The 16,356-nt window shown below is 44.6% G+C and overlaps 1 protein-coding gene across 1 annotated transcript; it reads left to right on the top strand.

The window, feature by feature from the left end:
- The first annotated feature begins 662 nt into the window (after nt 1–662).
- CLDN11 (claudin 11) lies at nt 663–15,472 on the top strand. The gene is made up of 3 exons (XM_008142288.3): nt 663–1,128; nt 4,086–4,250; nt 14,202–15,472. The coding sequence occupies exons 1-3, from the start codon at nt 903–905 to the stop codon at nt 14,432–14,434; spliced, it is 624 nt and encodes a 207-aa protein (XP_008140510.1). The 5' UTR covers nt 663–902; the 3' UTR covers nt 14,435–15,472.
- Nucleotides 15,473–16,356: the final 884 nt, after the last annotated feature.

The raw sequence follows: 16,356 nt of genomic DNA on the forward strand, positions 1-16,356 counted from the left end.
GGAGAATTATTTAATGAGCTATTTTACGAGATAATACATAAATGTAAATGCATGCACACAAGTACACGACACAGCTGGATAAATGTGAGTCGCTGGTGTTATCACTATTATTATGGTCATGGCCGCTCTGATGATTTTGGGCTAGAGAAAGTATCATTTTCTTTCTACTACTAACTATGGATTACTGAATGCTTAGGATCTGCTCCTTGGGGGCAATTCCCAGCTCATCAGTTAGAATTCAGCGGAGGGACTGCACAGGGAGCCCGCGCGGGTCCTGCCTTCCCTGCTTTCCGGTGGGAAGGAGTTAAGGAGGGATGGAGCGTAGCGGAGACCCGAGGACAGAGATGAGAGAGGCAACAAGAAGAGAAATAATTCCCGGCAAAACAGAGCACCTGCGCCTGACGCGCGAGCCCTCCGCGCGCTCTGCAAGTCTCGGACTTGGATAGAATTAATTTACTTTCCAACACTGACTGCAGGACGCCCCCGGGGCCGGGCTGTGTGCCTGTCCAACTCCCTATCCCGCTCCCTATCCACACCCCACACCAGACCCCGGCCGGCGATTGGCCGGCCCGACCCAGGGCCGTCACCGATTGGCGCTCCCGGCCCGGGCTACGGGGTTTAAAGAGGGGGGCGGGGGCGCGCTGCCCGGCCGCACTCTCCAGTCCGCGTTGCGCGCGGGTCGCTGTCCCAGCCGTGCGCTCCCTCGTCGCGCCGCCGTCGGAGCTGGGCTCGCAGCCTCCCTCGCGGCCTGACACCGCCTCCAGCGTCCCGCAGCTGGCCGTCGAGGGCCAGCGGCTCGCGAGCGCGGGAGAGGGAGGACCGGGGTGGGCGCCCGTCCAGCCCGGGGCGCGGGCACAGCTAGTGAGGGGCGAGGCGCGGGGGACGCCGCCGGGGTGGCTACGATGGTGGCCACGTGCCTGCAGGTCGTGGGCTTCGTCACGAGCTTCGTGGGGTGGATCGGTATCATCGTCACCACGTCCACCAATGACTGGGTGGTGACTTGCGGCTACACCATCCCGACGTGCCGCAAGCTGGATGAGCTGGGCTCCAAGGGGCTGTGGGCTGACTGCGTCATGGCCACGGGGCTGTACCACTGCAAGCCCCTGGTGGACATCCTCATCCTGCCGGGTAAGGACCCCCCACCCCCACCCCCCGCCTTGCCAGTGGCTGGCCCCAAACCCCCATCCTCTGGGCAGCCTGGGAGGGAGAGGGGGGCGCTTCTAGACAAAACATTTGGAGGGCTTAAAGCCTCTTGGGCCTATGTTGACACCTTGGGTCCCACCTTGCTGTAGTGGAATTAGGCAGCTGCGAACGTAACCTTCCAGCTCTCTTAGCTGGACTCTGGGGAGACAGGGGTGGCCACTGGCCCAGTCACCCTGGGGAGTGAATGACCTGAGACGGAGACACGTAGTGGGAACTCAGCCCATGTTAATTATCGTCTCCTCGCCCGCCCCCCCCCCACGCTCCCGCTGTCGCCTGAGCAGAAGGACTTCCTTTCCCGGCCAGGGCCCCCCCCCCCCCCCCCAGGTGCCCTGCTTTCCCGTTAGATTCTATCCGCAGAGGCGAGATGGAGAGAGAGAAACGCCACCACTCCAGCGAGTTTCCCTGTCCTCGTGGGACGGGCGACGCGCTCTGGCAAGTCAGGGCCCACGAGCTTCGCTCGATCGGTTCCCGCAGGCCCCGGAGCCCGTCTTCCCTCCCCCACCCGCGCCCCCGCCGTGGGGGCGTCCGCTGCTCGGCTCAGCCTCCCGCCTCCGCACCGCGCCCCCGCGCGCTCCCGGCGCGTAAGGTCAGAGCCGCTGTCCTCCCTCCCGGAAAAAGCCCACCGCCCAGGGTCGCCCCCTCCCGGCCAGCTTGCAGCCTGGTTGGCAAAGTCTGGGCAACGGTTCCAAAATTCAGATTTAAACCTGGAGCCAGCGGGGTGATTGGCGAGGTCGCGGGCAGAACCTTCTGGGTTCTGCTCTGAACCTCTGCCCTGCCCGGCGGGTGCGTCGGCCCATAGAACAGGATCGTCTCCTGTCCCGCAGGCTCGCGCTCCTGGAAAGGCATAAGGCATATCCCGATTTCCTTAACAAGTGAAGTAACTCGGCCCACGGCCGCCAGTCTGGGAGCCGGTGCGTGTGCGTGTGTGTGCGTGTGTGTGTGTGTGTGTTTCCTCTTGGATGAGCCTTTCTGATGACCCTTGAAGCCTCCCTTAATTAGTCCTTGTCCTGGGAATCAACCGCTGCCCTCACTTCCTCCTTGCTGCTCTTACCCCATCCCAGCACATTTTGACTTGATTTTTGCTCCTGTTCCTAAGTCCCTGTCTCCTGCTGCATTTGCAATTCCTGAAGATATAAGCGACCCCCTACTTCCTTTGCATCCCCTCCTGGAACCAGCATTGCTCTGGCACACAGCAGGCGTGCACCATGCACGCCAGCCCTCCATTCACTATCCGTTCCTCCATTTTGGGCTTTTAGAATGACAGAGTTCCCGGGGACCCAGGTCCGTGGTCATATTCTGATCCTGTGCTGGATCCCGTGCTCACAGTCTGGGTCAGGGGTCCTCAAACTTTTTAAACAGGGGGCCAGTTCACTGTCCCTCAGACCATTGGAGGGCCGGACTATAGTTTTAAAAAAACTATGAACAAATTCCTATGCACACTGCACATATCTTATTTTGAAGTAAAAAAACAAAACGGCAAAAACAACCGCATGTGGCCCTTGGGCCATAGTTTGAGGACGCCTGGTGGGTGATTTGACTAACCTCTGAGAATCCCAGTTGTCTTCTTTTAAAATTTAAAATCAAACCAAGCCCCTATCTTTCAGGGAGGGGACATAGGGCTGCGGTCAGAGGTCCTGCCTCAGACTTCCTGTGGGTCCTCTCTGCGGATGTTCAAGTCAATAGCTATTGGGTTGATTAGTTACCTTTGATTCATAAGAAGCTGGGATGGACAATGGTCCGAAACGTGCCCTTGTGGAGTCTGAATTCTGGCAGGGGCATATCCTGCTAAGAGACAGTGTTGCAGTTGCGTTTTGGGGCACAGGGCAGGCTGGCCAGATTTGGTCTGAGGGTCCGGGCAAGTGAGGCAGAAATTGGGGCTCGCTTTTTGACTTTGTCATTAACTCTGCCTCTCTGAGGCCAGGCCACTAGCTCCAGTTGGCTCTGAGCCAAAAAGAGAGTAATAAATACAACCTTTTTTTTTTTTTTTTTTTTTTTTTTTAAGGAGGGAGAGTGTCTTAATGAGAAACAATGTATTTAAGTTTGTCAGCTTCTTCCAGTATCTTGTCAGACTTATTTTACATAAATATTGCACAGATCGTAATCTGTTTCTTAATAAAGTTGTTGCCTGGCATTTTATATGACAGTATAAAGCCCTGGTAGTTTTGCTCCTCTCTTATTATTCAACTCAGGTATTCTTTCATTTATAACTGTATGTTTACATCGTCTATTGTGGGCACCGTGTTAACTCCAGGTGTCTGCCCTCTAGGAATCCTTGGGGCTGGAGGGATGCCTTTATAGTGATGATAATGGAGTAAGAACACCAATTAATCATAGCTAACCTTTTTATCGTACTTAGCATGTGCTAGGCACTGTTCTAAGCACTGCATGAATTAACTAACTTAATCTTAGTTGAATTCTTTTAGAGAAATGTAGGTACTATTATTATTTTCACTCTATAATTGAGGACACAGCAGTTCAGTAACTTGCCCAAGGTCATACAGGTTGAGTGTACCAACAAGAGACTGGAACCAATAGCCCATCCCTCACAGAAGGCTTTTTGGAAGCTCTGAGTTTTATTCTGAATGGTTCACAAGGTGATATAATAATTGGACTCTTGGCTCCTTCATCCTAGAAGCTTGGACAAGTGGCCTAAACCTGGGATCCCCATTCAGTCTCTCCAGCCCTCTACCTCCCTTTTTTTGGTCATCGAATCACTTTAAAAGTTGAACATGTGACGTGGTCATGGATAACATTTAACACCTTCTAAGTCCTGGAATGGGCAAGAGGGAGGAAGGCAAGTGGTACCGACTTCCCAAGAGGCAGGATTCAGGATCCAAGGGTTCCCTTGGTCTAACCCGCCCTGTCTGCTCTCTTGCTTGTAGGCTACGTGCAGGCCTGCCGAGCCCTGATGATTGCAGCCTCAGTCCTGGGCCTGCCGGCCATTCTCCTGCTGCTGACAGTTCTCCCCTGCATCCGCATGGGCCATGAGCCTGGCGTGGCCAAGTACCGGCGGGCCCAGCTGGCTGGGGTTCTGCTCATTCTGCTGGGTAAGACAGCTTTCTATACGGCACCCAACTCCGAGGAAACAGATCTTCCTGTTGCTTCATCCAGTTTGAGGTGCATGAAAGCAAGCCAAGGAATCCTCTGTGGAATAGAACCCCCTCAATGTGTATTTCTTTATGTTTCATGGGGATAAGTCCTATCTGTGGTGGGGATAGGAGGGGGGAGGTAGAGGTCACTGAACATGAACGTGAGTTAACAAACAAAAGGCAAAAAAGGATTTTGAGGGTAGGAAATACCTAAGGAAGAGACCAGAAGGGCAGAAAAGGGTTACACAGTGGCTCTTCCGTCAGACTTCACCGGGGAATTCCTTTTTGAAAATACCTGTGCCCAGGTCCCATGGCAGGTTCGTTGAGTCAGAATTTCTGGGTATAAAGCCAGACAAAGATATTTTATGAAATCATAACTACCTATAAGGTGACTCTTACCGGTAGTTAGGATTGAGAACTTCAGTTAATGTATAAAGAAAGAATAGAGAAAGAGGAGGGCGATAGAAAAGTAAGATGTTGCCCTAGCTGGTTTGGCTCAGTGAATAGAGTGTCGACCTGTGGACTGAAGGGTCCGGGATTCGATTCCGGTCAAGGGCACATGCCCGGGTTGCAGGCTCGATCCCCAATGGGGGTGTGCACGAGGCGGCCAAACAATGATTCTCTCTCATCATTGATGTTTCTATCTTTCTCTCCCTTTTCCTTCCTCTCTGAAATCAATAAAAATATGTTTAAAAGAAAAGAAAAGTCAGATGACGAGAAGGGTAGATCACTAGGTGATGATTCAATCTTTTACTCATTGAGCACCCGCTGAGTGCCTGGGGCTTATTGGAAACAATGTCAGTCTCTGCTTTGAGAGTACCCAGACATCTTGACAGAGTGTGGCATGTGCTCATCTTAAAGAGCTGCACACACTGTGCACACACACTGGAAGACACCTAAGCCAGACCAGAGGAAGCCAGCAGCGATGGGTTTTGAGAGTTGGAGAGAAGGTGGTCATGGGTTGGAGGGAGGGACAATCCTCGCCCAGGAAATGGCAGGTGCTTGTTCAGTTTTGCTGATTGCTCCCCCGCACAGAGGGCTTGATTTAAGCACCTAGGGAAGGTCTTTCTAGCTCCATCCTCTCCAGTGATTTCATTCCTCTCTATTTTTTCCTTGAATGCTAATTTCATTAACACATTCTAAATCCTAATAGAAGACATGAATTTTAAGAACTCTTGTAGTAAAGTGGACTGATACATCATTGAGAAGAAACTGGTGTGCTTATGGGTTAGATATACGGTCAAGGTCTCCTTGGACAAGGAATGCCTGTCCCCAAACTGGTATCAGACTATGTGCTTGAGGGGAACGGGTGAGAGAACAGGGTTCTGTCTGGGTCATTGCCACTTAGTGACGGTCACCCACAGTGACACCAGTGAGATGAGGGGACACGAGAGGTAGCGGCACCTCTACAAGATGGCAAAGGGATAAAGGTTTTCAGGGGCTTGTGAAGCCAGGGAGAATTCTAAGGAGGGGGTTGTGTGTGTGTGTGTATGTGTGTGTGTGTGTGTGTGTGTGTGTGTGTTAACAGGAGTGAAAAGACCAGAATACCACTGTGATTTCCAGAGAAGAATCTGGGCATGGACATTTTGGTTGCAGCCACAAAGAATGTGTGTGGGAGTGACACATCAAGCATACAATCAGCACCAAGTGCTTTGTCTAACTCACAGGGGTACTTTTAAAAAATATGTTTTTATTGATTTAGAGAGAGAGGAAGGTAAAGGGAGAGAGAGAGAGAGAGAGAGAGAGACATCGATCAGCTGCCTCCTGCACCCCCCCCCCCCCCCCCCCCGCCGGGGATGCAGTCTGAAACCCTGGGCATCTGGGCATGTGCCCTGACCATGAATCCAACTGGTGACCTCTCAGTGCATAGGACTGCGCTCAACTGACCATCACACTGGCCAGGGCCACAGGGATACTTTTTGACAGTCAGATCTTTGTATCTGGATTCCCTTTCCGACAGGTAGACCTCAGAAAGCTGTACAAGTAAACTGGTTAGTAGAATCCAGAAGAAACCCTTCTCATCCTAGACATTTGCCTGTGTCTGTGACTTTCCTCATTCTCACAGAGGTCCGGAAGGTTCTCTCTTCGGCCCTGAGGATGCAGAGCCAAAGCTGGGTCCGATGTGTTAGGGGTTCATTTTAGAAATCCTGGCCTTCCATGTAAGTGTCGCAGAATATCCACAAGTAAGGGGATACATTAAAAACCCCACACAACCAAACTCAAACCCTGTGAAAAATAAAGACAGAAAAGCAAGGCACACACAGACACCTTGGTATTTTATAAAATCCCTAAAAACAACTGAATTGTCCAGTTGAATAAGAAGGGTTATTTGAAAAAATAACAACCAGTTGTTTGAAACTTTCTTTACCTTTTACAAATGGGGTGGGGGGTGTATTCAGAATCGTAGAAGGGAAAGCGAAGTGAGGCTGAGTAGTGATGTGAGTTCCTCAGTCTGTTTGCTGCCGGTGGAGGAGGTGTTGAGAGTTCTGAACCCCAGGGGGGCTGCCCCTCTCTGGCCCCTCACTGTTAGGGCTGGAGGGAGGGTACCACCGCTCCTGGCCCTCTTGCAGCCTTGCATTTCCAGGGTTACCTGCTTCCTCTTTGATTGCCCCGGCCGGATTTATTTCTCAGGGGGTGTCCACCAGCCTTTGGGTTGGCTGTTGTTTGGACTGGAACGAGCTAGCTCTGGAAATGTAAAGCTCATTGTCTCAAGTGTGGCACCTGCTGGTCTCCTCTAGGTTTTCTCTCCACGGAGCCCGAGTGCCTGGTTTTCCCTGTCGGCAGAGGGTGGGAGGAGCGAGAGAGAGTGAAGGCTCCCTTTGTGCTGCTCTGGATTGGCTTCTGTGGCTCTCCCTGGCCGGGAGAAGCCCGTGCTGGGCTCACGCTGGGTTCTGAGGGTCACCCATGGCACTCCAGCTGAGATGTGGCCGCGGAGCAAAGGGGGCCAGGTGGAACTGGAAACAGTGTCAACGTTAATCTTGGTATAGAAATTGTAAACACTGTTAATTAGAATCCGGTTTTTTTGTGTGACCCTGAGGATCTTTAATTATTTTTCCAAAAGCTTAAAACATGTTGTCTGTTGTCCAACAGCTCTATCTTCTGAGCAGAGTAAGTTCAATGATGTGAGGATTTGGTTCCTGCTGTGGGGGAAGGAACGGGAGCCTGGTGCTGCTGGCTTCCTAAACCCGAAGTGCAGCTCAGGGAGCTGCAGGCTCCTCAGAGCAGAATGCAGCTGAGGCGGATCGTATGTGGGTTTTTCACAAGCCCCTGCTGAAGCAGGAGACACCTGTCTGGGCTTTGTCTTATCATTTGGAGTCAGACCAACTATCCTGAATCTCGGATTTACCACTCTCCAGCTATGAGAACTGGGGCAGTTACTTAGTGTTTCTAAACCTTTATATAAAACGAGCACGGCAATGCCTTCTTCTGAAGTTGGTAATGCATAAGTTCTTTCTTTTTTTTTTTTTTAAGTGAATTTATTGGGGTGACATAGGGCCATAAAACCATATGGGTTTCAAGTGAAAACTACACTTAGAAAACATCATCTGCACACTGCATTGTGTACCCATCACCCAAAGCAAAGTCTCTTTTCTTCCCCATTTATCTCCCCTTTGCCCACCTCTGCCTATCCCCCACCCCCTTGCCCTCTGGCTGTCACCACACTGTTGTCTGTGCCTATGGTTTATAAGGTTGTTTTTTGCTTAATCTCTTCACCTTTTTTCATCCAGCCCCCCAAATCCCCTCCCCTCTGACAGCTGTGAGTCTGTTTCATGTATCCAGGCTTCTGTTTCTATGTTGTTCGTCACTTTATTTTGCTCATTACATTCCACATATAAGTGAGAGCATATGGTATTTGTCTTTCTCTGACTGGCTTATTTCACTTAGCATAATAATTTCCAGGTCCAGAGTGTAGAGATCAATAGCTGGAGTTTTTTTGCTTATCTATAATAATAAAAGCATAATATGCTAATTAGACCAGACGTCTTTCCAGACGACCTTCTGGACGAAGCTGGGACTGCGAGGGAAGCCCAGGTCCCGGGTGCTAGAGGGAAGCCAGTGCCAGCAGCCAGAAGAAGGAAAGCCTACTCTTGCACGAATTTCGTGCATCGGGCCTCTAGTCCCATTATAAAAAGCCACATTAAGCTACCCAGCTGAAAACACTCAGGCTCAGTTCTGATTCAGTCTAATGGTCATCTCACTATAAGTTAGAAAGCACTTGATTTGGGTCTTTCTTGGGGAGATGGGGTAGGGATGGGAAGAATGGAAATGTATTTTCCTTTTTAATGGAATCCTTTAATCTCTTCTTTTTAAAAATATGGTCCCAGGAATCCTATTTGTATTGGAAAAAAGTTGCTTTAACTCAGAACTTACAGGTTAATAATGAAATTGTAGTAAAATAAATGGTGTGTGCAAATGTGGGACAGATTGAGCTTGTCATGCACACAGAATCGGAAGTCTAATGGGAATGTGAATTCTTGGGTGTTGCCCTTAATTGTGGGGTCTTAAGAGAATTGTTAGAAAAATCTTCCTCCAAACTCATTAGTTTTATACAGACAAATCCCTAATTTAAATCAAATTTCAGCCCTGACTGGTTTGGCTCAGTGGATAGAGCATCGGCCTGCGGACTCAAGGGTCCCGGGTTCAATTCCGGTCAAGGGCATGTACCTTGGTTGCAGGCACATCCCCAGTGGGGGGTGTGCAGGAGGCAGCTGATCAATATTTCTCTCTCATCAATGTTTCTAACTCTCTATCCCTCTCCCTTCCTCTCTGTAAAAAATCAATAAAATATATTTTAAAAAATAAATCAAATTTCATATGGATAATGGCAGGATGTGGCATCTTAGTATGGTTGTGGCTTAAAATGATCTTATCAGTAAAATTGGAGGAATTGACTGCTTTGTGAGGTCTCTGGTGTCTCTAAATTCTGTGATTAAAATGAACAAGTAACCATGAGACTGACTTTTAAAAAAGGTTATAGGAAAAAAAAGATAATTATGTGTGGAATAGAAATAAAGGGGGAAAAGTGCTGAAAGCAGGCCAGGAAAATAATGTACTCATATATTCCATTGACTTGATGACTGTTGTAAAAATTAGATAGTCATAAAAGTCTACCTAAGGGGAATATGCCTTTTGGCAGCTATGTTTTCTTAAGTCAAAACTTAGAGAATGATAAATGAAAAAGAGAGAAAACTTTTTTCTAGATTCAAGTTATAAGGAAACAACTAATAAATACGAATCTAACCAACAGCTCATTAGAATCTCTTGTTGCCTTGAGTTAACTGGCCTCTTTGTGAAAAGCTGATGCGGATTGCTATTTAGACTGTATGTAATAATACTACCGATTGTAGAAGATGATGTTCAATACATTGTAAAATGTTAAATGGAGGGGGATTCAAATAAGTTTTTATTATGGAAAATTTCAAACATACACAGAGTAGAGAAAATAGTCTAATAAACCCGCATGCACCCAAACTTATTCTAAAAATTGATCAAGTCATGGCCAACTGGCTTCAGCCTTGTATTTCCCCTTTTCTTCCAGTCCCCAGATTTTCTTTGGAAGCAAATCTCAGCTATAATATCAAGGAAGATTTTTTTCCCCAGGATTACTAATATAAGTCAGATTAATTTAAGTGATTTTAATGAAAATACTGCTTTCTGTTGGAAATGATGCTTTCAATCCTTCCAGTGCTTCAGATGGAAAGTGACAAACCCTGAGAACAGAGGTGCTCGTGGCTGGAGGAAGAAATACCAGTCTGGTGTTCTGTCTTTCTGCACCTGTCTGTCTGTCTGTCTGTCTGTGGTGTGGCTTTCTCTTTGTTGTTACCTCCAAACATACCTGTACCAGTTTTATTTTATTTCATCACACTTATTTGTCATCTAATTCCTAAAGGGACTAAAAACTACACTTAAACTTCATTGCTCTAAAATTATTTCATTATATTACTCCAAATATTTTCTGTGTTTGGCTACATCAAGATCATTGCTAACCTTTAATAAGGGTGTATTCTATTAATTAAAAAACACCTTTGTATCACATTATTTGAAACTTATCAAGAAAGGCAAACAATTTTATTCAATGAAGAGCAAGGAATTTTACTTGTAGAGGACCAAGTCCAGGTGAATCTATATCTACACAGTGAAGCTTTTCTTCTCCCTTCTCTCCTTTTGTTTTTGAAGCTAAGAATATCCCCAATTTTCACCTTGTACTCTCCCCACAAAAGGCAGATTTTTTTCCCCCGGTACAGTTAACTATTGCATTTGCCGAAGGTAGAAAAGAAAACAAATTGAAAAATCAGTATTAAAACTCCCTTGTCCTGTTTTTAGAGACTTAATTTAAAAACACATTCTGTTGACATAAGAGAAAAGCAATGAAAATTCCTTTTATGTTTCTTCAATTTTCTTTACCTTATAAGTAACTGTGACTTTTAAAGAAAAACATTTACAGAGTTTTTCTTAAGTAACAAGAGGACCTTACAATCTCTCTCTCTCTCTCTCTCTCTCTCTCTCTCTCTCTCTCTCTCTCTCTCTCGTCTTATATGTCTTTAAGAAAGTTAAAAATTATTGCCAGTTCTATTGGTTCACATCTTTTAGTTGAGTAATAACTTGGATTTTTAACTTTATTGAGTAATAACTTGGATTTTTAACTTTATTGAATAAAATAGATCCCCTTTTCCCTTCAAACCACTGCTGAAATTGACTAAATTCTCCTGTTTTAGTTTGTAAACATTCTTCACTGTGAGTTCAATTGAAGGTCACTGTTTCCAGTGAACCTCTCATTTCCTTTCATGTTGTGTGGCGGTCTGTCATCTTTTAGTGGTTTTGATGTGGTTCATCTTTGAGAGCCACAGGAATTCCACCCAGAGTTCATTTATCTGCTAGGAAGTAAAGAACCTGCTGGTGTGCACTTGCCTTGTTTTGCCTGGGTTATAAAAGAAGGCCATCTTTAATGAGGTAAGTCATGAGTAAGGCATAATGATTTTGGAAGTCAGTTTTGGTGTGAACAAAGTGGAAAGTAGACTTGGAAATGAGACCACCTCTCATTCATCTGTCTGTCTGTCCATTTATTCACCCATTCACTCATCCAGTCCTATAGGTTCATTATTTAAATGTTTAGATATTTTCCTGATTTTTCCTTTTTCTAATGAATTATATTGGAGTAAAATCTAACAAAACGCTCAAATCAAGATTGATGATTACTTTTGGGATATTTATTGAGCCTGATTCTTTCCCTGTATGAAGATAACCTTGTTTATTTAGTTTGCTTAGGAAAAGGGGAAGAATTAAATAAAATGAGAGGTAATTTCTAATCTTATTCTACAAAATCTAAACCAAATCTGAAAGTTAGGTTAGGTTTACATGAAATGTGGGGAATGCTTGTGTGTGTGCTATGTTCAAATATAAAGAATAAAAAAATATAAAACTTCATTTAACCGTAAGCATAGGCTGCTGTTTGGAAGCCAGTTAACTGTTATAAGGCAATATTGGTTTGATTGAACCAAATCCGTTGTTTGGGAATCAAATCATTTTGTCCTATGGAATTCAGCTTCACACTCCCCTCCTTTCCCCTCTAATCCACTCGGGTGTGTGGAAGCCCCTATTTTGCTGTCTTTGCCCATAGCAGATGAAGTCTCACTTGGGGGTCTAGGGGTTTGTAGCTGGATTGTGTATTGATACAAAGACTCTGAGCAGTTCTCTCTGGCCAAAACACTCTAGAAGAAGATTCTGTCCCTTGCTCGGATAAAGAAAAAAGGCTTTTATCTGTGCCTCCCTAAGAGTATGACCATGGCAATAGCCAAGCAGTTCTCAAGAGTGCCCCATTTGGAATCTGTGGCCAGAAAAAGAGAAAGAAAAGACTTTCCCGTGTATCTCAGGTGTTAAAAGCCCTGGGCTGGAAAGGGAAGATTTGATTAACACTGGTCTTCTTGAGAACTTTCTAGTCACAGAAAGAAAATATATCTCATGGTACCTTATACAAAAATATTACAAAAGCTGGCATGATTGGCCTCCCTCTTTAGGAAAAAAGCATCCATTAGAATGTGGATAGATTTTAGCTTTTCAGGTAGTCTATATAAACTTAAATATGTGACTAGTTCACAATTAATGGAGTGAATTTAGGCTGTTATCCAATTTGAGCCATTCAAACCCAAATTTACTTTTCCCTCTGACTTCTTCTTGGGATCTATACTTTTTAAGGATTGGAATCACATCTATTTAGGTGTATCTAAATCCAGCTTATGTGGGTATAGACTTAATCTGTTTTCAACAAAAACCTATCTTATAAGCTACACAAAAGGAAATGTGATAGTTTAAAAGGTCTTTGAGAATGGGTAAAGCTTTTCTTTAGTTTAGAACTAATATATGGTGCTGTTAGATTTGAGTGCTGTGTTAAAGAAAAATTATATTTCTTCTCTGTGGGTATAGAGGGAAGTTAGAAAATCACTCAGTATGAGTAGAAATCAGAAGAAGCTTGCTGAGTTGAAAGTGACAAGGGTACCCCAGGTAGCAAACATTGAAATGCCTTTCTAGAATTTATTGAAGGCTTTGTGGCTAACTATTGGAAACCTCATTATTGTTATTATTATTTATTATTATTATTTTGATCTGTCAACCTTAATATGCCATTTTAACTTAAAGCTTTAACTAAAATTTCTGTCCTGCTTATAGTTGTGAAAAATTAGATGTTAACAAAGGAAGTTATGGAGTTACTTTGTCTAGACCTGTGTTGTTCAGTATAGTAGCCACTAGCCACATGTGGTCATTTAAATTTAAATGAATTAAAATTCAGAATTTGCTTTTTCAGTCTCATAAGCTTCATGAGAAATGGTCAATAGCCCAGGTAGCTCGTTTCTAACCTATTTGACCGTGCTGGCCTAGAGGTTTAAAAGAGTTTCAAGTCTTTATAGGCTCCTGCCTGCCCTTGTTTTGCTACTTTGTTTAGGAGGAGGGGAAAAACTAAATGAGATAAAGGTGATTTCTTAACTTATTCTTTAAAATCTAAACCAAATGTGAAAGTTAGATTGGTTGGTGCAAGACCATACATTTCTACCATTGTGATCCATGACAGCAAATATTATTACCATAAAATCCTTGGATGGGTAAATTCTTTTGCTCCAAGAACTGTTGATTTGTGTGCCGAGATTTTTGTGATTGTGAACAACATAACACAAATGCAAACTCTTAGCTGAGACTCCACGGATGTCTAGCAATAATTCACCACAGTAAGAGAATTTTCTTAGCTTTTTTTTAGGTCTTTGTAATGTGGATTGACTAAATTGAAAAAAAAAAATAGAGTGGGAAATTGAATTGGGCATTATCTTTGATTCTCATTTCTGGAGAGCTCAGGTCGTCCAGTCATTCCACTGATATACACTGAGCACATACCATGTGCCTCATACGGACTGAGCTAAACACTGACTTTACAAAGATAAGACATGTTCCCTGCTGTCAAGGAACTCAGTACTTGGAATGGAAAATAGACATGTAAAGAGATAATTATAACCCAATTAGTTAAGTGCAATAATAGAATTATAACTATAGATATATAAAGTCAAGATATGTAAACAAAAATAAATACATATTTTTGGACTTAAGTGATATATTACTAGGTTTTGGACTTAAGTGATATATTTCTAGGAGTTCCTTGTCTCTCACCTGTTGAAAAAGTAAGGACCCAGCAGTTAGACACCAGCTTTTGGTCAACTTATTCTACAGATGCAAACCTTTAGGTTCAGATTGCAGGGGCGGGGGAGGAGGGAAGAAGGGGAGGGGGGGAGAAGAGCTGTGTGTATGGAGTTTTCTGGAGTTGGTTGGAAGCCAGAGGCATGTGTGCGTGGAGTGAAGTGTATTCTGCCCACTGCGCTTGGTGTGTGATGGGTATGCCCACTCACAGCCTTCTCCATGTCTCCCCAGCTCTCTGCGCCATTGTTGCCACCATCTGGTTCCCTGTGTGCGCCCACCAAGAGACCACCATCGTGAGCTTCGGCTACTCCCTGTACGCGGGCTGGATCGGTGCCATTCTCTGCCTTGTGGGTGGCTGTGTCATCCTCTGCTGCTCTGGAGATGCGCAGGCCTTTGGTGAAAACCGTTTCTACTACTCTTCGGGCTCCAGCTCCCCCACTCACGCCAAGAGTGCCCACGTATAAGAGAGCTGCCGGCCCGCCCACGGAGGTGCTGTAGATGCTGGGCCCAGGGCCCTAGGTTTGCTCACCACAGACGGGAGAAGCCCATTCCTCTGTCAGGCTCCGAAGCCAAAGGTCTAGAAAAGCATCCTGTCTGGCATTTTGTAGTCTTAACACCCCCCCTCCCATTTTGTTGCCTTACAAAATAAATCTTTAGCTCAGATAATGCCCACATGGTTTTCTCATGGTTTTGCCCACTGTTAGCTCTTGGGCATTCTTTTGTTGCCCATAAAAATTACACCTCTATGTATTTTCTCTCTCTCTCTTTAAATTTCAAATATCTTGCAAACATTGCTGAGTTGGGTATGGGGGAGAGAAATAAAAGACATTTTTCAAACTGTTGTTACAGATGACACTGGGAGCCTCATAAAGATGCCTCTCTGTTCCCTGCCTCCTCTTCAGCTCCGAGGTCACTTAGTCATAAGCTAGAAAAAGATAGAATTGGGGACATGGGGTGGGGGAGGGAAGGGAGTCGTGGAACTTTCCCTCCGTGGGAAAGTTTCCCTTTTGTAAGTTGAGGGCAAAGGGTGGGATTTTTTTTTTTTTTTAGTTTGTGATTTTACATTTATCTGTACATATTTTTTCAAGATTGATCATTTTTATAACCACAGTTTTCCTGAAATTCTCAATTCAGTATGAAGGAAATGAACCAAATAGACTTTCATTATATGATAAATAACAGCACACGTAAGTATAACTCTAACTGGCATTCCACAAAATGTTTTTGATTTCTAGTTTGTCTGATGTACTTTTTAATTCTATACATGCATATACTTCAACTTAACACATTTTAAAAGCTATTTTCCCCTGTCTCTGTTTTCATTCTGTTAGCCATCTTGAAGTGATTACTGTTTAACATAAATTGTACTGTCGAATTTGGCTTTACGGGTGTAAACACTGACGGCGAATCAGTATCTGAGACCCCAGACTCTCCAAACACTCATGGTGCATTTTGTTCTTCAAGTGAAATCTGTGCAATAAAATAACAGACTGTCTGCGAAACTGGCCTTTAGTATTCTGTTGTATCCAGAGGTATCGCATATTGATTGTAAACAACTAGTGGGGGAGGCCCATTCCTCTGTCAGGCTCCGAAGCCAAAGGTCTAAAAAAGCATCCTGTCTGGCATTTTGTGGGCTTAACAGACCCCTCTCATGTTGTTGCCTTAAAAATTGGACTTCATTAGTCTCTAGTGCTTTATAGGGAACCTGATCAGTGATGCAAGAACAAGTCATTCTGCACTGCCTTGAATCATGAACAAGTTATATTCTACTCACTGTATCATGGTGATAATGTGTGGTCATGAAAGTGTAACCTAGATGCGCTCGTTACTTAGGTGAGTGGAGTGAAATTAGTGGCATCTTTAAGTCACATGAATGGGCAGCAATCAGAAACCAAGTGTCAAGCATTACACAGTTAAACTTTTTACATCTACTTTGAACCCTTAGGAAAGGAATTGGGTAGGTATAAACAAGTATAAAAATTTTTTTATTGGACCTTTAGGTAATAATACTTAAGTGCATTTTGTTCATAGATGTTTGGAAATTTTGGACAAAGACAGACACATTGAGTTGATTTTTGTTTGTTTTCTATTCCAGAAACTCTGTCAAGCTATGATTCTGCTCCAAAAACACAGAGTATAACCTATTTTGGCAGTATTTTTCCAACAATACTAATTTCATTAGCTGACAGTCTGATAATTGGCAAACGTTTCCTCTTTGGAAATATCCGCTTGGGCTTGTCATTATTGTAGATATTTGTGTACATTAGATTATAACCTGGTGGAAACTATTTCTCAATCACTTATGCAGAAAAGATAATCTTCATGTCGCTCAAAGTATTTGCTCGTTATGATATCATTTTTGTAAGGACACAAGTCATGTGATTAT

Source organism: Eptesicus fuscus, chromosome 3 (genome assembly GCF_027574615.1).
Source record: "Eptesicus fuscus isolate TK198812 chromosome 3, DD_ASM_mEF_20220401, whole genome shotgun sequence".
In the NCBI taxonomy this organism is placed as follows: Eukaryota; Metazoa; Chordata; class Mammalia; order Chiroptera; family Vespertilionidae; genus Eptesicus; species Eptesicus fuscus.